The sequence below is a fragment of the Nyctereutes procyonoides genome, unplaced genomic scaffold (genome assembly GCF_905146905.1).
Source record: "Nyctereutes procyonoides isolate TBG_1078 unplaced genomic scaffold, NYPRO_anot_genome, whole genome shotgun sequence".
NCBI classification, from domain to species: Eukaryota; Metazoa; Chordata; class Mammalia; order Carnivora; family Canidae; genus Nyctereutes; species Nyctereutes procyonoides.
The window spans coordinates 4,198,278-4,223,517 of record NW_026575025.1 but is presented as its reverse complement, the minus strand read 5'-3'; the positions used below and the strand labels follow the sequence as shown (position 1 = coordinate 4,223,517).

The following is a 25,240-nucleotide window of genomic DNA, read 5'->3' as shown; positions in this document are numbered from 1 at the left end:
CCCCCCTCACGTTTTCCACATTTTTATCTCTCTGTATGGAACACTGGATAATTTTTTCACATCGATTTTGCTGTTCTCTTCAGCTGTGACTGATTTCTTTTTCACCCATCCATTGAGATTTAAATTTCAGTGGTTAGTTTTAGAAACTCTATTATCGTTGAAATCTGTCTGCCTGGACTTTTTTTCATAGTGTTTTTTTTTAAAAAAAAACTATGATTTAAATTCATTCTTTTGTATCTTTAATTATTTGAGATACTTTATATTTTCTAGTTATCCAATTTTTAAATTTCTTGCAAGGTCTGCTCCTGTCATATGTCTACTGCCTGTTGTTCTTGTTGCTTTGTTTTCTTACATGTTTTAGAATTTTGGAATGTGAGTTCATCTTCAAGAAGGCTTTCTCTGGTAATCTTTGCCACCTGGGCAAGGGAGTATTACTCCAGAGGGTTTGTTCATTCTAGTTTTTTGTTTGTTTTGGCTTCTGCTAGGTGTTCCAAAGTTATGCTGGAGACAAATCACTTATTAATTTCTCAGTAGGAAGTTTCCATACTACCGATGTCAATTTGGTTTATTTTTTAATTTTTAAAAAATATTTTATTTATTTATTCATGAGAGACACACACACACACAGAGAGAGGGAGAGACAGACAGAGACAGAGACACAGGTAGAGAGAGAAGCAGGCTCCATGCAGGGAGCCTGATGTGGCACTTGATCCTGGGACTCCAGGATCATGCCCTGGGCTGAAGGCAGGCGCTAAACTGCTGAGCCACCCAGGGACCCCTGTCAATTTTGTTTAAACACCAAACCTGTATGAGGGCTAGTCTCTGTTGAAAGCATCCCAACCCAGACTCAATTTGAAAAAGATAAATGTTTTTTATCACCTCCATCTATGAGGGGATGATATTCTGGACCACCTTTTCACTGAAGGATTCTGTCTTTGTGTGCATGCCTCACTTCTTGTTTCCTTATTCGCTGTGCCCAGAGCCATTGTGCCTCTGACTGAGTGGATGTCAAATCCCTATGTCACCCAGCCCAGCAACTCCCTCTGCCCTCCACAGGGCTCCACAGCACCCACCCCTACACTTTCAGCTCCCAATTGCAGTTTTCTTGTTGGTTTTGGTGCCTGGGATTTCCCATTTCTTGTGGGCTCAGCTATCTATTGAAAAGGAGTTATATTCTATCCTAGGTTTCTGTGTATTATATAGCAAGAAACTTCATCTGTTTTACCTCCCAAAATGTGTTAAATTCTTGTCCACTGTTGTCTCCTGGCCTTTTTGCCCTTCTAGGTTACTGCCTTTCTTTTTTCCAGTAGGAAGTGGAAATAAAACAAAGTAGACAAAGCATATGCCTTACTGAAATTCCAGAGAAATGAAGAATTGAGAAATGACTGCATTGTAGAGGTGATCCTTTCCACATTGTATCATCTTGAATGGTGGTGGTATACTCCTGTCAACTCAAAACCACCAAAAGCTTTGGTTTTCTTGGTCATACCTGTGTTGGTGTGTTGGCTTAGAAGCCATAAGCTGTGACTGAATCTTTTTTCAAGAGTTTCTGTTTACAAAGCCGGTGAAGTCTTCTTCCATACTATATATAGCTAGCCAGCAAATATTTTTATCCTGGGCCAGAGAATGAACCTCTCTTTCTGTCAGAATATTTCAACTATAAGATAGATGAAATCAGAAATTTGTTTTACCTCTTGTGAGAAGTGGTGATTTCAGCACTTTCAGCACAGAATGTGTTGACATTCTTGAATGCTTTGGATTACAGATGAGCCTTGTTTATCTGAATCAAATAAATCACTAGCTTTTTCACTGAAGCGTTTTCAGTATACTTATTAAGTTACAGATGCAAGGATGATGTTTGTGTGTTTAAAGACCATGTTTTAAAAATAATCCCTGTCTTTTGAATTATCAACAGCTGAACTGTTATTTTTAATATATCGAATTATGAACCAATAAAATCAATGATATGTTATTTTTGCCCCTATTTTATTGTATTCACCCACTTAACTGATTAGCAGTATCTTAAAACTATCTTACCATAGATATATTTAGTGAAATTTATTACTTGCAGACTGATATAACTCATGAATTATTAAAAGTATCAGCATATGGAACCCACTCTTTCCTCATTCCAAATTCTTTTAATATGGCTTATGTTGAGCCATTTAACTGGCTTCTATCCATCCCACTGATGGAAGCCACAGCCAGACAAGGGTTCTTATAAATGATTGGCTTCCTTTCCAAGCAAAAGGAGGATGAAATGTCAACTTTTTCCTCTACTACCTGAAAAGCAATCAGTGGCAACCCTTTCTGCTCTTCTTGACAGTAGTTTGGCTTTAGTAGTTTGACAGTAGCGGGCATTTAGCCAAATGTGAATTTCAGTGCTATATAAAGAAAAAATTGAAGTAGCTAAAACTCAGATAATAGCTGGAATTTTCAGAGAGGGATTCAGATGGGTTTAACCTGTGAGTCTTCAGTAAGTTAACTATAGCTCAGAAATTCCTGAACTGCACATTTTAATCCCTTCTTTCCTGGTGATGAGCTGAGTGATTTGAGGTTACTTACAGAATCTCTCTTTGCAGCAATTTGCTCATCTGTAGGACTGGGTTTAGGGATAATAACAGCTTCAGAAGAATAGTGTAGCTGATTACTAAAGACTAATCAAGACCACTGAAGAAGACATTTTGGAATCAAACCTTGAGTTTCAAGACTATTTATTAACTTGATCTTGTGCTTTGAAATTTGTTACCCTTATTTGTGCAATGGGGCTTTTACTTCACAGGATTATTATGAGATCTTAATGAAATAATATACGTGGAAGCATTTTGTAAGTGGTATAGCACCATAAAAAGTAAAGTGTTGTTCACATAAGGCTGCTAGTATAATACTTTATCACATGGAAGCAAATTTTAGAATTAGATAGGACCCTGGTAGGGAAAATTGAAATTCTCAGGATGATGGCTTTTGTTTTTGTACCCAGATAGGCTCTATTATGTATTTTCTGTTGTTCAGTACTTAAAACCCCAACAGTTAACATTCTATTTGCTCTATTCTTATAGAGGAGAAGTGTGACTTACTTAAGGTCCACATCTCCATCATTCTATCTTATAAAAGAGGAAATGGAATCTGAAGAAGATTCTCAGCCCATCATTCCATCTATTATATTGCCATATTTTCATAAGTGTTTTTATCTTGCACACAAACGTGGCACCCCAATTAAATGGGAAACACAACAGTAAATAATTAGATTGACAGTGTGAATATAGAAAGACTTCTGTCACTGGTTTTATGATGGATTAGATATGCTAAATGACCTTCCCATCTGAACAACTGACATACTAGATGAAGTATCATAAAGCAGTTTTAACCTATTGCTAAGCTGGCATGAAAGTAAGATGTTTATTGACTCACTAAACAGAGTGAAGCTTGGTATTCTGGCAGGCAAGTAGGAACCAGGGTCAGCTTTGGCTGTGGTAAGTTTTGCCATTTTGTGACCTGGGACTTCTGCTATGCAGGGGATAGGATGGAAAGGCTATGGCCTGTGCACACTGGGGAATCTAAAAAGAGCTTCCTGGAGGAGCCAGAAAACTGAAAGACTGTATTTTCAGTGAAAGGGTAAAGAGAAATAGGTTTGTAGTGATCCTGCTGCTGAAATACAGTTACAAGCCACCTTCACATGGTTTATAGTCCAAATTCATAAAACGGGTGCAGTCCTGGGATTGAGCCCCACATCGGGCTCCCTGCTAAGCAGGGAGCCTGCTTCTCCCTGTCCCTCTGCTTCTCCCCCAACTTGTGTGTGCTTGCTCTCTCCCTCAAATCAATCAATCAATCAATCAATCTTAAAAAAAAGGAAGTGGCCCTGAATTGATATTGACCAGTAGATGTAGACTCAGACCCTCTTTTGAGTAATTGATCTTCCATCTAGGTCTCAAATAATTCTTACAAATAAAGTGTCTAAGGAAAATGAACAGCTCACAGTTAAAATCCACAAGACCATAGAGAAATAAGGCAATATCATGATTGAGAGATCAGCAGAAACATACCTTCAAGGACTTTGATTATTGGATTAGATTAGATTATTAGATTCAAAGAAACTGTTCCGATGCAGCCCAAAGAGACAAAAAAGTGAAATGATATGGAAAACAGAAGCACAAAATCTAATCAGAGTTCCAGAAGGGGAAGATGGAGAGAGTGGAAAGAGACCCTTTGAAAGGGCAATAACTGAGAACTTTCCAGAATTGTTGAGTGTTGGCAGACCTCAGATTCAGGAAGACCTAGAAACCACAAGCAGGATCATCATAATGAAACTGAGGTACACTGAAGATAGAGAAGACCTTAAGCTCCTCTAGAAGAAGAGAGGCAGACTACTGGGAGAAATTCCTTGCCCCATGCTCCTGTGACCTGAATTAGTGTCTCTGGCTCAGTTTCTTTGGATGTCAGCGAGTCACAGTGCCTGATACCTCGGATGTGGTTAGACTCATTCCCAGCTCCACCGTATATATGAACAAATTATGTAAGTCAGTTACAGGGATTTTAAGTTGATAAGTTATTAGTTAAGTCTGCAGCACGGAGGGGATTTCTAGCCTTTGCTTTTTCTTCATCTTTCATGTATCTTTTTAATGGGAAGTCAGTGAAATTTAGCCATTGGAGTTATTTTTTGTGAACAATGAGTTATTTTTTGTGGGTGGAATGAATCAGAGATATAATGCAACGAGTAGACTTCAGACTTGCAGCCGAATCTTTTCTCCCTCCATCTAGGAGAGCCTGCTAGAAAAGGGGCGTTAGATCTCCGTGCCTCTCTGCTTTCCTGAGACAGCGCATGCCCAGTGGCATGTGTGCTGCCAGTAGTTGGGGCTGTAGAGGTTTAATGGCTAAGGTAACGTGGGCCACGTTACTGATTGCCCCTTTCAAATCTCCCAGTAACCATTAACATAAATATCATCTCACCATTTTGGACAGGGGACACCACCCTTATGCACGTTAGTAATACGATGCTAATGCTTAACCCTTTCCTGGCTTTGTTTGCTTCAGAGGCCTTGCCCTGTATCCATGGGTAGGTAGTCTGTCTGAACCTAGAGGAGAAACAGAAGGGTTAACTCCTTTTGGTTTTGCCCTTTGACCACTTCAGGATGAGAGGCATGATGAAATACTTTTCAAAATCTTCAGTGGAAACACATCATGCATAATTGGAGCAAAAAAGAATAAATCAAAGCTTTTACCCCCTTTTAGTCTGGTAATTCATAATTGAAACCACATTGAGGTAGGGGTTGATAACTTCAAAACAAGCAGGAAAACTGCCCTTTCTATCAAGGTAGGGATAGGTAAGACTCCTCATTACCAGGGGCTGAAAAGCTTCTGTATAACAAGCCTGTCCTCTCCTTTCCTTTCTCCTCTGAATTCTCACTTTTCTGCTTAGGTAGATACCTCCAGTGAGAGCAAATGTGGGTTCACTCCAGTTTTCCTAGTGCTCTTTTTGTCACATGAATTTAGACATAGTGACATTTAAAAAATTTTCTGATACAGTGAATAATAGGAATTAAATTTTGAACCATCCTGCTTCGAGGTTGATTTTTTCTGTCTGGAGTTTAGTTGGTTTACGTTGAAAGAGCCCTTCAGTTGGTAATGGAATGTGCTTTTCCTCACTCTTGATTTTCTAATCCTCAAGTAGTTCCAGCAAGGACATTTCAGAATGCTTGGCAAAGGTTATTTGCTCCCTACCTTCCTCCACTTTCTGTATGGTAAGTAACCTGGCTAGAATGGTTTTGGTAGGGCTTCCATGACCTTTCAACTAAAACAAAAGAAAACAAAAAGGCAAAACAAGATTGCAGGAAGGGGCCAGACAACCTTCTTTTGTGTGAGATTGCTAAAGATACACCTAGTTCGAGTTTGAATTTCTTTCTTGAAGGAGGAAACCCCTTTGCACTGGAAGCTGACTACGCCTAGCCTCCCAGGGCCTTTCTTTCAGGCATCCTGAAACCCAAACCCACGACTCTCTTGCTGTGTAGTCTGCTCACTGCTAGCTCATCGACCAGGGCTTTCCAGAATAAGCAATATGAAGAAACTTTCCTAAAGCTGGCTGGTATCGTAGCTACTATGAATTACATTTATGTGATTGCAGTTTAACAATCTGGATTTCTTATTGAAGCTTCTATAATGAATATCTGTTGTGGGAATGAGAAGTGAAGTTTGGGAGGATGGGCGAGAGATGGACAAGGTATTTTGGCCACATGCCAGTGCTCTGTCAGAATGATACACACTTCTCCTCCCATCTTTGAGTGAACAGCTTCACTGGGTAGATTTGAAAGTGGTATTATTGATAACCAAGATTCGGACAGTTCGGGTGTATTAGGTGGGCTTTGCCTTTTTTTTCAGGTCACCAGGCTGGGTGCCTGGTTTCATGCCCTATCTTGCCGTGATGGAGATCTAATCAGGCAACAGAGTTAATTGCCAGCATTGTTTGCCTTTTCCCTGGCAGAAGTTAGAGTCTTGAGTAAATTATGGAGGTTTAAATTTGCTTGATTTCCTGCAGAAAGTGGGGTCAAGAGGTCCCAGACTGTAGACACTCTCTTTGGTCAGCCAGCAGGGGGTCAGTTCTTAAAGGTATTTCAAAGGTGACTAAATGCTGTTTTTGAAATGTCCTTCTCCACTAAGTTTTTTTCTCTGGGGGTTAGTTTGTTGACCTTAGCCCAGTGGAGTGGAGTGTCTGTGTGAAGGCACGTACCCCAATTAAAGCTGCCTTTCTCCACGCTGTCACTGTGCTCCAAAGGCAAATGGGATTATGTTTGAGGAGGGAAAAGGCAATTGGCACAGAAGCCTAGTTGCAGATCAACATTTCCTATTTCTGACCTTTTGAAATAGAACTTAAAGGTAGCCATGATCACTTAACAGTAAAACAATAATCAGGGAAAGAAAGTTACGAGAAAGAACTGATCACAAAGCTAATCATGTGACTTAAAGAACCTTCCCTCATTCAAGGCTTTTCATGCTGTGGCAGTTGGCCTGCCTGGCCGGTCCCTCTCATTTCCACTTTCCTTCCTTCTCTCCTTGTCCTGTGAGCCCCTCTAAGCAGGGCTGCTCAGTTTGTCCCCTTCTCATCTCCTCCAGGGAAGTAGAGGTCACCGTGTAGACCTTTATATTCCCAAGGGACTTGAATACCTTGTGACAGTACTGGTTATTCTACTTAGCTGTCCTCCCCATCAGATTATGAACACGTTGAGGGGAACGCCTGTGTTGTCTTGGCATCTGTAACACTCTTCTAGGTGTATAGTATGTGCTCAGGAAATGCTGACTGAGTGAATGAGCACCAGAAATACCATTGGTAGGGATGATTGTTGAATTGCTGATGCCATTGTTTTGGCAGGTAAGAAGAATACGAATGGGGAGAACTGGACTTTTTTGTGTTTGTTTTAAGCTACAGTTCATACAGCTCTGTGCTGAGCTGAGCCCTCTGCTCATTACTTATGTGCCAGATCTCATTCTGTCATTATCACCTTAGCAGATAGGTACCATCATGGTTCCCACTACTTTATATATGAGGAAATTAATACAGGAGTAGCTTTACACATCACAAAACTAGTAAATGGCGGGGCCTAGAATCGAACTCTGTTAAATATCCTCATCCTGCACTTCTTCAGAATAGTTGGCACAATAAGATTCTCGGTAAGTGCTTTAAAATGAATTAAGTTGGAAATTATTTCAGCACTCATGATATCAGTCATTTGAGTGTACATCACCTGTCTACACTCATACATAAAGAGGGCAGAAAGAACATGACCTGGGTCATTTGGGTTTAACTTTCTCATTTGAAACAGGTTTTTATTGAGTAGTGCTAGGCACTGGCTGGGTACTGTTATAACAGTTATGGCTCTTGCTTTCATGATAAAATATAAAGAATAGGAAGGAAAAGAGGAAATTGTGAAAATAAAAAAACAGTGTATTTGGAGAGGAAGTAGAGGTAGAGAATCCAGATAAGTTAGGACCCTAAAGCATTATAAGGTCAATGTAGAAAGGAAGAAGGATTTCATTTAGACTTGTTGCTGGAAGAGACCTCACAATTGCCATCCCACTTGTAGGAACTTGGAAAGTAAAGCCCAGAGAAACGATTACTCCCACAAGATCCACCATTGCCTACCATTTATCGAATGCTTGTAGTATGAGGTACTTTACATGTATTAACCCTTTACTTTCATTAACAACCCATGGGTTGTTAAGAAATAATAATTTAAAAATGTTAATAATTAACATTATTAGAAAGTATTGTTATTATTATTTATCATACCTGGAAAAGTAGTAGCATTATCACAATTATGGAAACTGAGGTGCAAGAGAGGTTAAGTGCCTTTCCCAGATCGCACAGCTGATAAGTTAAAGAGCCTAGATTCATGTTAAGGACACGTGATTCCCAAACTGACCCCAAGTAGGCCAACTCCTGTTTTGAAGTCATTTGCCTCAACCCTGTCAGCATATCCTACAGTAAAGCACCACGCCTGTGTCCTAGGAAATAACACAGCTTCTGTGTTACGTCTGTTTAAATCTCAACATCTGTATTTTATGGAGAAGTGTTGGTAGAATTTCAGACCTTGTTGTTATGCTTGTTTGCCTGCTCTGTCTCCCCCTTACACTGTCTTTTCTGATTCCCCAGTTTTCAGCCCTATCTGGTATGCAAGTGAGTAGTATGGAAAAACTGAGCACCAGGACAAGTGACTGTCTGCTTCCCACCCATCCCTTCCTACCTCTCCTCCTCCTCTTCCACAGTCATCCATTTCCCGAATGGAGCTGGCAAATGGGATGAGACCAAATCGGTCCTCTTGCCAGAGAGTCTGGTTCCTTCTCCTGGCAAGGCCTTGAAATCAGAGCTGTAATGCCCTTCAGGGGGTGCCTGTGTTTAAATTCCATGGGATTCGTTTTCTGAAACCCAGCTTCGCATCTCTCAGGGAACTTTCTCCTCCTTTTAATGTCATCCAGGCATTTGAGTGTGTTGGCATTCCCCACTTCTCCCAAAGAACAGACCCCATTTTGTTGGAGTTTTAATAGTTTTTCCTTCTGTGTTAGAGGTGTATTTACCTTTTTTAATTTATGTGTTTCCTTTGTGTCAATGTTATGTATTTGGTGTGTTTTAGTACACATACTTTCTGAAATCGTAGTGTTTGGGGTGGGCTCTATCTTATTGGCCCATATGTGATTATCAAGGATAAAGAACTTCCAGCATTTTTGTCTCAGAGAAGAGTTAGAAGTAATAAACTCTAGCATTCCCCACAGTTCCAGTTTCCAGAGTCTATAAAATGCTGATCCTGCCTTGGACTCAGAGTAGGAGGGTGTGAGGAAGGGCCATGGGCCTTCATCATTGGGTGTTCTGAAGGCAGACCTTGAACATCATAACATCATTCACTCTTCCCTCTCTCCCTCCCTTTCTTTTTTTGACTGGTAAAGCAAATGATTAGACATCATTCAGTGTTTTCAACCCTAGAGTTTCATCATGTGTAAAATGAGAGTAACCGTATCTGGCTTGGGGGTTGTTGTGAGGCTCAGATAAGAGATTGCTTGTATAGCCCGGTTCCTGACAGTTAGTCAGTGCTCAGTAAAGCTTTCACACACATTGCAGTATTTAACACCCATCCTCAAAAACTCAATTTTTGTGTCTTTTCCATTTAACGTGGTGTTTTTCAAGGAGAAGAGAGTATTGTTTTGGGAGGAGTAAATGAGTGGATTGGGATGATGATGGTGAGATGCCGTGTGGGTTCAAGATTAATTGTGTCTGGAGCACAGGGCTACTTGCTGACTTTCATTTCCATAAGGATCAGGAATACAGAATAAGATTTGCAGTAGAAAACTAAAAGGGGTTCCTACAGATGTGATGAGATGCTAAGGTACCAGTGCTAAAATCTAGGTGCATTCCTGAGACTGCAGCTTAAAGTCAAAGCGTGAGGTCATGGAACCAGAAAGTCAGCACTGAGAAGACAGCCTTTCTTATTGTGTCTCATGGCTGTGAAATCTAATTATGGCCTGTTGTGGACATTTTGGCTTTAATATCCTGATTACATTAGGACTCCTGGAATCCCATTCAGTCTCTTGAGTTCCCATCCCATGTGGATTCCATGTGTTTGTGTACATTTCCTGTCCCACACTGTTCCATCTGGCAAACAGCTGTTGTCCTCTACGTGGTGATGGGTGTCCATCAGTGATAAGGGTGAAGTTGATGGGGGACCTTGGGAATCCCAGAGGACAAGAGAATAAGCAGCCAGAATAACAGGACATTTCATGTTTAGCCACCTTCTGGCAGAGCTGAAGTTTGGTCCTGGGCTTTTCACATAATAACCTACCAATGTGAATATAATGAATGCCACTGAACTATACACTTAAAAATGGCTAAAATGCAGGTTTCGTGATTTTTACTACAGTTTAAAAGAAATGTCATATACCAAAAACCATTTTCTGCTTTAAATGAGAAGATTGTATATTATATGAATTATATCTCAAAAAAGCTGTTTAAAATATAACAATGTTTTAACAATCTTATCAGTACAAAAGTATTTTTGCTTGTATTACTGCATTAAAAGTTACTTAATGTTTTAATGGTAGCAAAGAAATTGAATTTCCTTCATTACTTTTTATACCTGATTTTGAGAAAATTTCAGAATTACAGAGAAGTTGCAAGAATGTAGAGTGAACTCATGCTGAGAACTCATTGCCTAGATTTTTGCATTTTATATGTTCTCACTCTTTCTTCCCAGTGTCAGAAGTGATGTGCTTTGATACGTTTTTTTTTTTTTTTTTTGCTTTTTTTTTTTTTCAGATTCAATGTGCTAATTACTTATTGGGCCCTTTCAATCTGAAAATTCATGTCTCTTCTATATTCTGTCCTAAGAATTTATTTAATTTCTTTGATAGTCTTATTTCTTCTGTGTTCTTTGTCTTATTTTTCAGGAACCTCCTATTAGGTGGATGTTGGACCTCCTGGGTTTTCTCATCTTCTCTCTTCTATTTTTCATCTTGCCTTTTTGTTCATGAGACTGGAATATGTTACCTTTTCCTTTCAACTCTTTTAAATTAAGCTATCATATTTTTAATGTCCAAGAGTTCTTTCCTATTCTTTGACAGATATTTTTAAATAAAAATAGCAGTTTATTCTTATTTCATGGATGAAAAATTCTCTTCCTGAGGATATAATTTGTTGTTGATGTTGTTTTAATTTCCTTCTGCTCCTTCTATTGTCTTTGTTTCCTCTGAGTTCCTTCTTTTCTATATGTCCATTTGGTTTTTGTCATTGTCCTGAAGATGTTCTTGAAATGACTGATTCTAGGATCTGTTCATGATTATCAAGGAAGCACTGAGAACCTGATCAGAAAACAGCTCTATGTGTGAGGGTGAGCCTCCTACCTGGAAGGCTTCACTGTTAGAGAGTGGAAGGGCCAGCTAGCCATGTGGCTGCCAGCGTTTGGGGACCTGGAGGGGAAGAAGGCTGGGTGGCTCATCATTTAGAATGTAGACTTTCACCTGCATTGTCCTCTCCGCTCTGGCCATGTTTCCATATCCAGAGCTTCAGTTCCTCAGAGAATATACCTCCTTCCACTGGCAGGGATGGGCAACAAGAAGAGGTTTCTGGCTGAGTGGCTGGTTGAAGGGGAGATTTGTAGATCTGGGTCTCTTTTGCTCCTTCTACATACTTTTAACCAGTCTTCCTGTTTTCAATCCTGCCCCTCCTCTTACCCCACTAGGTTCCCACAGAGTTTATTTATGAGCCTTTGTGACATTTAACACTTTGGACTTATTTTCTTTGTGGGCCCCCTCTGTGTGGTAGCTTCGCTCTTGCCCTCATTTTCCTGCCCTACTGCTGCCATTTCTCTTGTCCCTCCCCATCTTTCTGAAGCCCATCGATACTGCTCATCTGGTGTTGTATTTTCTCTCATTTCACTGTCATTGTGCACTTGTATTTTGTATCTACTGTCACTTGAGTGGGCTTGAGGGAGATTGGAGATCAGTGTACATGTTTAATTTGCTGTGTTTAACTAAAAATCTCTTCTCAGCTACAGAAAGTCTCTGCTTCTGTTTTAGTGGCCTCAGAGCTAAAGTTTGGGGAACAGAAGACTTGGAATAATTGCTTTAGTTCTTGGGTTTGTCTTGGTAAAAGCCACCAAATCTCCCATGTTCTAATTTATTGACAGCGGTGAAAAAGAGATCAGCCCCATTGTTACTAGATCCTTCTCTAACCCCCACTACTCTGTTGCCTTGCAGAAGTGGGGCAGTGTGAGCAACCCGCTCTTCCTCCCATTGATCCCACCACAGTCGCAAGGTTTCACCGCCATTGTCCTCACCTATGACCGAGTGGAGAGCCTCTTCCGGGTCATCACTGAGGTGTCCAAGGTGCCCAGTCTATCCAAGCTGCTAGTCGTTTGGAATAACCAGAATAAAAATCCTCCAGAAGGTAAGAAGAGTGGGAAAATGATGTGTTCAGGAAAGGCCTGGTTTGGGTGTTAGTGCAACTCTCAGCTGGATCGATTTTGGATGGCCAAATTATTTGTGTCCTTAGGTTTAAATGAATTTTCCTCCTTTGTCAACAACAATCCCATTTCTGAGGCAGTGTGACCCCAGTTTTCTCAGTCATCTCATTCTTGTTCTAGGGTGGCCCATTTAACTCCAAGCCCATGGCATGTGCTATAGCCACAAGTGTTTGAGAGCTTAGGAATCAGTGGGATCAAAGGCCAGCAGCCTTGGGAAAACAGATCTCTGCTTCCCTCAGCCATCTCAGCTGATTTGTTTATAGGAAAACTGAGTTTAAAAGGCATTAGTTTTCTCTTTCCTTATCTCAGCTCTGATACTGCACTTTTCTTCAAAAAAAAAAAAAAAAAAAAAAAAAGAGAATGGCCTCACTTCTAATTAGGATACTCAGCGGAAGATGCCCTGCTCAGGCTTCGAATCAGTTCCTTAAAGTGAGTGCTCACTCAGGTTCCCATTGGTTCATCCTTAATCACTTTGTCCCTTGCCGTGGCCACCCCTGTAAGCTGCTGGCTGGCGCTGGCAGCTCGGGTTGAGGACTGTTTGATTAATTGGATTTGTTTTTCATTCAGGACGCATAGAGTATGTTCCACCTGCATTTAGTTTCTCATTCAGTCTGTCTATTACTGATCCTAATCCCAGGGACTTCAAAGCTCCTGCCCTTTATAGCCTATTAAAGCCAGGAAGTTTCTGATGGATTAGAGCAAGGAATGAGTTTGAAGTTTGTAATGTGCACCACTGTCACCGATAAGGTCTAGTTTATTACCTGACAGTAGTATCTGCACTTTTTATGGCTGTTCCCTTTTCATTGGTAATACTGAAGTCAGGATAGTCGACCTTGGAGACTGGTAGTAGTGGGTCTCTGAGTTTTGGCAGGGAAAAGAACATTTTCTGTAGACAAATCAGAGTTTGCCCCTAGAAAATTCTTTAGTTCCTCCTGAGATGTTTAAGAAATTTTCCTTAGTGGGAAAATGTTTGTTCTCTGAGGGAGTCATATGCGTTCTCTATTTAGGGAGCCATAGTTTGAGTAAACAAAATGGCTGCTTTAAATGAAAGTCCTGTTTTACGCTCCAGAGAGCAGTACTTTTTCTTGTTAACTATCTTTTTATGCCAAGTTTGTTTTCCTCCCAGCATCTCATTTTCTGGGTTTTTGTTTGTTTGTTTCATTTATTTGACTCTCAAAAAAAGGAGAAGGAAAGGGGTAGAAGGAAATAAGGAACAGAGGAGAAGGAAGAACTGGACGGGAAGGAAAGGAAAGACAGCGATAAACAGGAGCTGTGCAGGGAGGCCCATGGGGAGGGCCACGGAGAAGGCCATTGAGAGGGCCACAGAGAGGGCCTCGGCCAGCTTGCTCGGAGGGAAGTGAATCAGATGGTTTGGTGCTGCTCTGTAGTGTCTCCTGTAAAAAGAATGAGTTGTGTTTTGAGAAGGAAGGCTGCGTATCCCTCTTCAGATCTGGAATAGCCCACTGCGTTGTGCTGCACTCACACTCAAGCGTTTATTCCCAGGTACAGGGACCGCCAGCTTTCAGAGGGAGCCTATCAGCACCCCACCTGCCCAGATAGGCACAGATGCAGATTCTGGAGCTACATGCAAAAGAGGCTTCTCCTTCCCTGAAACATTGGTTAGCCACTTCAGGCTTCAGGTGAATGATTTATTGTGAATTCAAGTCACTTCTTTGGGGCGAGTATCATTGCAGACGGTGAGAAGGGAAAAACCGTGTTCTGCCTTCTTGGTCAAAGCCCAGACACTGATGTAACAGAGCAGTAGCACGAACCTAGGTTTTGGAGCTGGGTGTTCAGTTTTAATTTTTGGTAGACACTGGTTACCAAAATGTAGTGGTTAATTTTATGACCAGGAGCTTAGTTTATTTTTGAAATATTTTGGCTCCAGGGAGGAAAGCGAGCCCTCAACTGACGAGGCCCCAGTTTTGACACGTTTAGAGACTGAACCAGCTTTTTTTTCTAGCAGTGGTTTTTAAGTCTATGCTCAGGCTCTGGCAGTGTGGTTGTTTGGGGAGAGCATGAACCATGTTTAATCTTCTGTGGGGTGTTTGTTCAGTTGGTAAATGGGGCTGTCAGCTCTGGCCCTCATGCCAGCAAAGCCATCTGAATCTGTATGTATGGCATTAGTAACACATATATATTTTTTAAAAAGTAAGTCCAGGGCTTTGAAATATTAGAGGCAAAAGTGATGTTTTTCACTTTCTCTACATTTACTAAAATAAATATTGTGGTGAATATGTCTGCTGCTGGGAGGGTTCATGCAGGCAGAGACCACCCCCCACCCTCCCAACGCCTTTTTTTCACCCTCCAACCAAATGCTTTTTTTCTTTTTGGTTACATTTAAGTCTAAATTGCTGGGTTTGAAGTTTAAGTAAATACTTAGACTAGGCAATAGAAATTTCCAGTGAGCTTTCATCACATTGGTTTTGAGCTCTGTCAGAAAAAAAAGGCAAGCCAGTGCTTTCCTCCTCCCCAACTCTTCAATTTCCAAACTTGATGGATATAGAGGTTGTTTGACTTGGCCCCCGGCCTCCCTATGAAGGAAGCTATTACATTGTACATCTCATATAGGTTTAACTCAGCCTTCTGTTTTAGCTGATTTCAGGGTTAAATTTGAATTGACCTCAGGAGCTCCCTAGCTTCAGATTATGACTTTCATAGTTGTTAGCAGGCAGGATGGCCTGGGCTGAATGTGTCAGGATGGTCATTCCAGAGGAGGCAACAGAGAAGTAGAAGCAACAGCTGCCTTCTTTTGAGCTGAATTCAGGGACTATGAGGAATTAAGGTCATGTGGACCCTCCGTACACCAAGCAGCTTGAGCACTCCTAAGGTGAGCTCAAGGTTTGTATGGAGATAATCTGGCCATTTATTTTATTGATCTGTGGTTGTGTTTGTGACAGTGATTGCCAGGATGGGTGTGAGGTCATCTGCAGTCAACCTGATAATTTTATAGTACCTTTGCCAAGTTGGAGGAAAAATTCTCTTTGCTCACATCTTTCTTGGCATCCAACATGGAGCAAACCGTTAATCAATACACATTTTAAAAAAATCCTTAACACAAAGAGTTCTTTTTCTCCTTCAAGCTAGGCTAAAGTTCCTAACTGTGAAGTTATCAGGTCACCTGGCTCAGCTGTTTGTTTTTCATAAATTCGGCAATGTGTTTAAAAAAACCTGTTTTTCAGACTACGTTGTGTGGATGGAAGGTGACATTTTTATTTTGCCAGCTACAGATTCAAAGGATGAGACACAGGGTACAAGGCTATGCTGTTTTAGTTTGAATACATTTAGAATTTCACTTAGAATTTAGAAGGAGTAAGGGAAAAGAGACCCCATTTGGCCTCAGCAATGGAATTAGAGCCTGAAGGTCTCTGGCTATGAACTGTGTCCTTCCACACCCTAAAAGGGCTACCTCACAGTTTTCTGTGTACACCTCCTCAGGTTGTCAGGAGAGAAGTGAAGGCCATAAGGCTTTACAAGAACTCTTTTATGAAGATAAAGATGAAATGATGTTTTTATCACCATGTATTATATACCTTTTAAATCCCAGGAATAGAACTGTACTAAATTCTTTACACATATTATCACATCCTTATGACAGATCTGCAAGGAAGCTGTTCTCATTCTCATTTATAAAAAATGAAACCCTGATTAGTTGTGTAATATGCCTGAATCACAGAGCTGCAAATGGCAGAGCCAGAAATGAACACAGCTCTCTGTGGATCCAGAGCTCATGCCCCTTACAGGAAGGCCCACTGTATCCACTTAAATTACCATTTAGCGGTAGGAAAATCATCGTGTTTGTCTGTTCTCTGATTTGGGATTATGTAGAACTAGGTCTTGTCAGGGACTCAGAGACAGAAAAGTAAATCTGTTCTTTTGAAAACACTAATGGAAGGGGGAAAAAAGTTCTTTTTTCTCACCCATATTTTTCTTTCTCACCGCATGCTTCTGTACTAAGTTTTTAAACAATCGGTATTACCTGCTTTAGGGCAGGGAGTAATTACAGTAATTTGATTTCTGTTCTCCACAGAAGGAATGCTAAAGCCTGAGAGAATGGTAGTTCCCTTTCTTTGAGGCCTATTTTATTTGAGAATGTGAAAACAAAAAACTGGAAATTCTATTTAGAGGGCTGTCTTGTGGTAATGATGGTGCAGCTGACCATTGAGGTGGAGACTGCTTTTGCCCTGGCTTTTGGCTACCCAGGCCTACCTCAGAACTCACATTTCCTTCTTCACCCCATGCCATCCTTTTTGGTCTTCATCATTCTAAAACTTCCCTATCAAAGACTTTACAGGGCAGGGCCAAGTTAGTTCTCTGTGGATATTGATTGTCGCAGGTAATTCTTTGGGTATAGGTAACAACTGTGGAAAACCCATTTGTGGGTTGAACATGCTGTATCCACTCACCAAGTGAAAGTCCAAATCCCATCCAGGGTAGAGGAATGTTCACACTTAACTAAAGCAGCTAGCCTATTTTCTGTATTTATATTGCAAAAAGAAGAGCTGTTTGTTACTTTGTGAGATTAACATGGAAAAGGTTCCAGGTTCTTTTGTTTCATTTGTGAGTTCCATTGTCTCAGTTCTAGAAGGTTATTGGCAGGGATCCTGTTTATGTGAAAGTGGATATGGAAGGTACTAGCTGGGGGCATGCCACTGGATCATCAGAGTAATGTGCCAGATCTAACATGTACCACTTTTGCCACCCTTACACCTAAGGTTTAGAAGTCCATTGGTTCAGTAAATAGACACAAATGTTCAAAGGAAGGTACTGCTGACATTTAGTGGATGTCTCCTTTGGGTCAGGCACTGTACTGCTAAGTGCATTCATGTTCATGTTCATTCTCACAGTCAGCCATGGGAAGATAGCGTTATTATTCTATCTTCATAGTTGAAGAAACAGGTTAAAAGTGATTCACTCGTTTAAGATCCCATGGCTAGTAAGGACTACACCTGGGATTCAAAGCTCTTCCCAAAAACTGTTCTTTCTATGATATATTACAGCCTCATGAAATCCTGGACCTCAGAGGCGTCCTGTTTGGTTTCTCATATGATGTCAAGTAGAAATCTGACCTAAGTTAGTACATTTCAAGTAAAAGCACACATTGAATTGATAAAGGCATTTCATCATTTCATTTTTTCTGTTTCTCCATCAGAAGATTCTTTTTAAAAACATTTTTATTTGTTTATTTTTAAATGTTTATTTGAGAGCGAGTATGTGCACAAGCAGAGTGAGAGGCGGGGCGGGGAGGGGGGGAAATCCTCAAGCAGACTTGCCACTGAGCATAGAGCCCAATGTGGTGCTTCATCTCACGACCCTGAAATCATGACCTGAGTTGAAATCAAGAGTTGGACACTCAACAAACTGAGCCACCCAGGCTCCCCTATTTATTTTAAGTAATCTCTACACCCAACATGGGGCTTGAATTCATAACCTGGAGACCTAGCATCACATGCTCCTCTGGGCCAGCTGGGCATCCCTCCATCAGAAGATTCTTGCCTATTTTGAGTCTAAATTAGTTGTCCTGTAACTTCCACCCAGCCATTGGTCATGGTTCTAACTTGAGAGATATGTCATAGAGAAAAATTCCCCTTTCATCTAATAGCCCTCCTGATACCCTGTCTATATTAGTCAAGGCCTAGGTAGGAGACAGAAACCACACAGTAACCAGAACAAGAAAGGTTTAATGGAAACAATTATTAACTGGTAACAGGTGATTGATGACTAAGGGGTATAAACTGTAAAGACAGCAGGAAATAAATTTGGGAATGTCCCTTCCCCAGCTAGCTCTGAGTTTCAGACTGTGTTGGACAGCATGTGACTGTAGCCCACTGCATAGTGAAGTTTGCTGAGGTGCCACAGGCCAACTCTGGCAAACAAACTTAACCACCCCCCTTCAGTACCCACAAAATTCAACAGGAAGCTAGCTACCCGGGCACGTTCTTGAGTTTGCTTGAAAATTGAAGGCTTCAGTGGAGCTCCCTGGGAACCACCCATGGGAAGGAGCTCAGCTAGTTGCTCTTGGTGTCTGCAGGACCTGTCACAGAACTGCCCTGAGGATGCCACTTAAACTTGGTAGAGAGAAGTGCCCCTGCTGCCTATCTTCTGGTCAAGTACTGTAGGAGCAAGAAGTTAAAGAGGCACTCCTGAACCAGGAAGAACAGCACCCCCTTCCTTCCCAAGTGTCCCTCCAGCACCCTCTACTGGCAAAGCCTAATGTCAAGCTAGTTGGTGGAGGGCAAATATTTACTGGATCTAGTTCCAGTATGAGAAACAGGGCAGTGATGGGTGAAATTGAAGCTGAGAGGCAATACATTGAAAACTGGCGCCATTAATCTCCTTAAACATTCTGTAGAAATTCTGGATTCAAGTACCTGTACTGTCCTTGTAACTCCCCCCCACCTGTTTTCCAGCTTCTTGGAACTTTTCCCATCTTACCATACCTAACTCTGAACACAAAACCTTTCAAAGTGTGGTTCAGGACCTCTGGACATCCATGAGTACCTTTCAGGGGGCCTTGAAGTTGAAATTATCCTCATAGTAATGCCAAGTCCTCTCCACTCCCCACTCTTTATCCTTTCACAAGGGGACAGAAGTTTCCAGAGGCTACATGACATGGGCTACATCACTCTATTGGCTAGTGGGATGTGCTTGTGTATTCTTGTGTTTTAAAATTACCTCAGTTTTAATTTCTCATACCAATAAATTGTGTATGTGTGTGTGCGTGCGCGCATATCCCAGAGAAAGCTTCTTTGGGGTTCTCAACAATTTTTAAGAGCATATAGAAATCCTGACACCAGAAAGTTTGAGAACTAACTGGTGGTCTAGTCTAGTAGGTGGAGCTGTAACCTCTTGCGTTTTAGATATTAACAATTTATGTTTCATAAGACTTTGGAAAGTAGACTAATGGCCAAGGGTTGCATTTATCTGGAAGAGGAGGGGAAGCAAACAAGAATAAGGATGACTGCTGGAAAACCTGTTGAGCTTCATTGTTTTGCCCCAGGTCTAGAGAAGCATGAGGTCTTCACACTGCAGTAGATGGTACATGTTCTGTTTGGCCTTTGATGCTAAACAGACTTAGATTCAATCGCTGGCCTTATCATTTAGTAGCTCTGTAACCCCTGCCAAATTACTTAATCTCTCAGAGCCTTGTAACTACTGCTTTGTCAATAATTCCTGCCCCAGGAGGTTGTCAGGAGGATTGGATAACATTGCATCCACAAAGTGTGTGCCATATATTAGTTGCTTAATAAAGGCCCTCCCCCACTCCGTTTATTCTTAGAAGACAGTGAGAGGGACTTGCTGACACCCCATAGGTAACATGGGACATAGTCTTCAGTCTCGAGTCCTGTCCCTATCTACCTTATTCCAAAGCTATTGATTAATTATGCGCTTCGAGCCAGGGATGAAACTATAATTAACTACTGTTATTGATTAAAAGACAGTGGCCCCTAGGATTATTTCTTTGATGTTCCATCTTTTTTTTCCAAACATGCTTCTTTTGGAGTTGACCGCTGTTTTAGGCTCTGTGCTTATTTAAGACAGAATGTCTTAATTATAGGGCCTCCATTTATGCAGGCTTTTTCCGGGACCCTGGTGGCATCACAACAATGTGTTCCTTGGATATACTATAAAATAGATAGAAGTAAGATATTTTATCTGCAGGCAGTACAGACAGCCTTTTCCTTTCTGACTCTCCCTCCCCATACTTCTCTTCAGTATTGTGACTTTGGGATGGCCACAGGCATTTTGGGGCTGCAAGACTCAGGCAAACTAGATCTTTCCACAATTACACGATGGGCTTCTTGGAAGCAGTCTGATACCTAGCTTTCCCATCATCATTTGACAAATGTTGTGTGAAGAACAGACTATCCTCTGTAAAGAACCCTGATGTTTATGGACAAGGGTACTGTACTAAAGAGGTACTAATTTCATGCTGTGCTAAATGCAACATTTTAAAATAAGGAACCTGCGGTTGAATCACTTCAATCATTTCAAAGTAGAATGGGAAAAAATGTAAGGCAAGTCATGGGTTGGCGTTTCTTCAGTATACTAGAAAAATCCCACATAATTGGACGTAGAAATTTGATATTTACTCTGTAAATTGTTCGTGATGAGAAACCAACTCCAGTGAATCAGAGAGAAGGGGCTGTTGAGGGGATGACGTGCTATAAGTTAAGAAACCTACATTGTACAAGGAGAACGTTTTTGAGGGGTGGATTTGAGCAGCATTGGTATTTGTGATTGCATTGTGGAGGTTGGCACACTGGGGCGGACATCTAGAGTACATGTTTTGTAATTGCCAGCAGAGCGGAGGCATGTCTTGAGCTGGGGTGTACCTCACTGAAGGTAGTTTGGGGAGGTGCAGAGCTGTGATATTAAACCATGAGCCTGAGAATGAGACTGTGTGGACTCCTGCCCTCTTGTTGTTGTCATGATCTTGGGCAAGTCTTTTGGCTTCTCTGTCTCAGTTGTGAGTTGAAGCCATTTGTGCATTCTGGTGAAGATAGTATTGAGAATTAGAGGTGTTGCAAGGACTTAGAGAGGACAGAAATACTTACCAAATTTTATAACAGTGCCTTTGTAAGAACACCCCCTTGAACAGTCATACGTGTAGATTTAATGGGAGCCACTGAAGGAAGTTTCGTCTCATATGTGATGTGCTTTTACCTTTTCTTTTCTTTTCTTTTCTTTTCTTTTTTCTTTTTTTTTTTTACCATTTCATCTCCTCACAGGCGTTAGAAGAGTAATACATGCCTCATCCTGTTCCCCATCCTTCCCCTAGATTCTCTCTGGCCCAAAATCCGGGTTCCATTAAAAGTTGTGAGGACTGCTGAAAACAAGCTGAGTAACCGTTTCTTCCCATATGATGAAATCGAGACGGAGGCTGTCCTGGCTATCGATGATGATATCATCATGCTGACCTCTGACGAGCTGCAGTTTGGTTATGAGGTAAGGAGCTTTCAAACGGTCTATTTACATAGTTGATATTTCTTGCCTAGTGTTGCTTGTCTTTCCTGATGAAGAGTATTCTGTGTCGTTCTCTAAAGTCATAGTTTCTAAATCCTAGTAGAGTCTAAAGGTGCGGCATAGGAGCGTGGGTTATGAAGCTGTTCTTTAAAACTTGGGGGAAACCCTCTTCCAGAATGACAGCTGTGCCCTCCACTCGTTTTGGGAACTCCCAAGGAGAGCCCCAGGGGATGTTTTCAAAAGAGCATCTATAGCATGTAACGAGCACTTAATTGATGTCTCCTTGAAGAGTGCTTCCCCTGACTCAAGCAGCTGGGCACTGCAACGATAAAAACGTCAGTAAGCGAAGAAGCTGGCGGCACTGACAAACAGAAAGCAGACCCGGTTGATGACTTTCTCTCTGAGGTTTAAGTGGAGAGGCTGGCCGCCTGTCTTCAGGGAGAAACATTCTCTATCACCGTTCATTCAGTGTGGCTGATGGATGAGGCTGGGTTCAGGGGTTAAGTATGGAGACCAGTAAAGGTCTCCCCAGGGGAAAGTGCCAGAGCCGAGGCCTGGTGAGAGGCAATGGGAATTGATGAGCTCTGTCAGGGAGGATGTGCGGGAGAGGCCTGATGGCGGCGGCAGGCAGAGGCCTGGGACCCAAGCAGAACAGAGAGTATGCATCAATTAGCCTCAGCCAGCACGGGGAAAGTGGTGAAATCTGTCCCCTACACTCGTCCTGCCCCTGAGAGAGGGGCAGCCATTTTCTCTGGCTGACTCAGAGTTTGCTGACTTTGAGGTTCTAATAAATCATGAAATTGTATTATATGAAGCCATTGGGTACTCAGATTTCATTAAAAGACAGATAATGAAGTTGTATTTTATGAAGCCCTTTGGTACTCAGATTTTACTAAATGAATACATTTTGTGTATTCTATATTTATTATAGAAGTTTATTTTGGGGGGCACCTCGGTGGCTCGGTTGAGCGTCTGACTCTTGGTTTCAGCTTAGGTCATGATCTGAGGATTGTGGGATCTAGCCCTACGTTGGGCTCTGTGCTTAGGGAGTCCACTTGGGATTCTCTCCCCCTCCTCTTGGTCCCTCCTCCCACTTGCACACACGCTCTCTCTCTCTCAAATAAATCAATCTTTTAAAAAAAGAGAGAGAAATTTATTTTCTAACCCTTAAAATAAAGGTGGATTTTGAGGGGAAAGAAATAGGAATCCCCCTCACCATTATCACCACCAAGTTTTCTGGTTTGTTATTGTTGTTGTTTTTTAATGTAGCTCCATTTGACTGTAAAAGAAATTGTTGTGAACTAGGCTGATGTGAGACACAGTTGGTCAGTGTAGTTACCGGCCAGCGAAAGGTGTGAGAGTGGGTAATAAAACATACATCATCTTTTTGGGTTTATTCTCATTCACAGAGTTATCTTTTACATGATCACATCTAGGGTATTGGATGATTTTTAGCATACCATCATTCCCATTTTTTAAGAAAGCCAATTACCTACTTGTTTCTCTAGCCAACTCTGGCAAAAAGACCAATTTTTTCTGCCAATGTTTTCTCTGTTTGTTGCATATAGTGGCTTTGGACTATACTTACCTGTTTATTTTTGTGGTAAAAGGGAGGTGGAAAAGGGAACATTTGGAATGATATAACCAAGATGGACAGAGTGCTCCCTCTTCAATGTTTTCAATTGGACTAAATGATGTCTAGTAAAAGAAAGATAGACTAATGTATTCCTTTCGACCTTGAGTTGAAACCTTGATACTCAGGTATATTGAAACCTGGGATTTCTTTCAATCTTGAGTTTATTTCACTCCTCTTCCCCTCTTTCCTCGGATGTTCTGTGTTTGATTCCACGTCACCTTGAAGGAAGTAATTGCATATCAGAGGAGTGGTGGGCAAGAAAACACCTCATCTCCATTAATCTTCTCAAGATCCTGTGTAAGGAAAACTTTCATAACTACCCTCCATATTCCAGTGAATGTTTTGGCTGTTTACAGACATTACTCAACGATCTTTTCCCAAACCTGCAAGATGGTTATTATTTTCTCCTTCTTTACTAAGGTGTAGCAAGGCTAGGTATCTTGCCTGCAGTCACACAGCTAATGAGTGGAAGAGTTGGAATGTAGGTTCCAGTGTGTCTACACTATACTGTCTCCCTGGAGGGTTTTATCCTGTCATAGACCACAGGTTTGCAAAATTCACACTAAGAGCCAGGAGCATATCTGTTGTCTTTCACAGAATTATCTTGGCTAAGGTAAACAAATAGGTTTCTCAGACATCCCTACTATTGGTGCTTTAGGGTAATTTTATAAAAGTTATTTCTTGCATAGTAATTAATATAATGGACAATGTTAGGAAAGCTCTGGGCCTTCTACTCTTTGACCAGTTAACGACCACAGACAAGTTATTTAATCTTTCTGGGTGATAGTTTATTCTTATATGAAGTGGCAGTAATGATAGTGACTTCATTAGGTTATTATGTATATTAGAAAGTTACAGTGCCTCCCACATGGAAGGAAAATGCTCAGGAACTGTACTTTCTATGTGGTGGGCAGTGTGCTCTGCACTTAACAAGACATTTTATAAGACATTGTATCAGTAACTGCTACAATGGCAGCTACTATGATTAGTCTTGCGATTCCCCTCACGATTCCACCGTGGTTCATGAGAAAGGTGGTTTGTTGTTTCCATTCTTCAGAGGGGACATTTCTGTTCTAGAGAGGATACCCATTTTTGTGTTGAGTCAGAAGACAGAAGTTGATGGTGCTCCCGAATCCTGTTTTTCTTTTTTTTCTCAAAGCCTAAGACTATTTCATGCAGGAATTGGGAGGAGCCTGACTGATTAAGTAAATAAACAAATCTGTTAACAAAAATTTACATCTTAAGGAAGTTATGTTGGAACCAGAGCTACTTTCTTGTATTTAGCACAGAGTATTAGGATTCTCTCTTATTAATTGCTACTCATCCTTCAGTACTCAGCTCAAATGTTGCTATCTCAAGGAAGCTTTCAGAGAGTTCCCAGACTAGGTTAGGTTCAGAGCACTCTCTGCCTCTTTGTAAGCAAATAATTAATTGTGAAGTATATTGTTTAGTGTCTGCTTTTCTTCTGTAATGTAAGCCCCACAAAGGCAGGAATCATGGTTGTCTTGTTCATTGCTATATCGTCCATGACTAATCCAGTTTATTCCTTTCAGGGTTACTCTGTAATATTTGATGAATAAACAAATTTTTATTACCAGAATGCATGTGAAAGATATGAAATAAGTTATTCTGGCCTGCCTGCCTGCCTATGTACTCTCCCATGATCCATAATCTCGATCCAGCCATTTTGGAAAACAGTTTGGAGTTTAAAATGTTAAGGATACATCTACCATATGGCCCCACCATTCTTCTCATAGAGATTTACCCTAGAGAAATAAGAGAATATGTATACACAATACTTATACACCAATATTCATAGCAGTTTTTATTTGTGATAGCTGGAAACTGGAGGAAAAGCACCCAGTGTCTATCAAATTTGAATGAATAATCCTGGTATATCTATACAATAGAATACTACTCAGTAATAAATATGAATGAGCTATGGAGACATACAACAACATGCATGTATTTAAAAATAATGCTGAGTGAATGAAGCAAGATGGAAAAGAATTTATTTTATGATTCTATTAACATGAAATTCTAGAAAATGCAAATTAATGTTTAGTGATTGAAAGATCAGTGGTTGCCTGGCATAGGAGTAGGGAAGGTCAAGCTGTGAAGGGCAAGAGGGAACAATAAC

At 41.0% G+C, this 25,240-nt stretch overlaps 1 protein-coding gene across 3 annotated transcripts in view; it reads left to right on the top strand.

Annotated features, from left to right (window-relative positions):
- Positions 1–25,240, top strand: part of EXT2 (exostosin glycosyltransferase 2) — a 143,048-nt gene that overhangs the window by 82,668 nt on the left and 35,140 nt on the right. For all 3 annotated transcript variants that reach the window (XM_055312348.1, XM_055312328.1, XM_055312338.1), the window contains exons 9-10: positions 12,232–12,421; positions 21,280–21,446. In XM_055312348.1, coding sequence (XP_055168323.1) covers positions 12,232–12,421; positions 21,280–21,446 — 357 coding nt within the window. The remainder of the gene's footprint in view (positions 1–12,231; positions 12,422–21,279; positions 21,447–25,240) is intronic.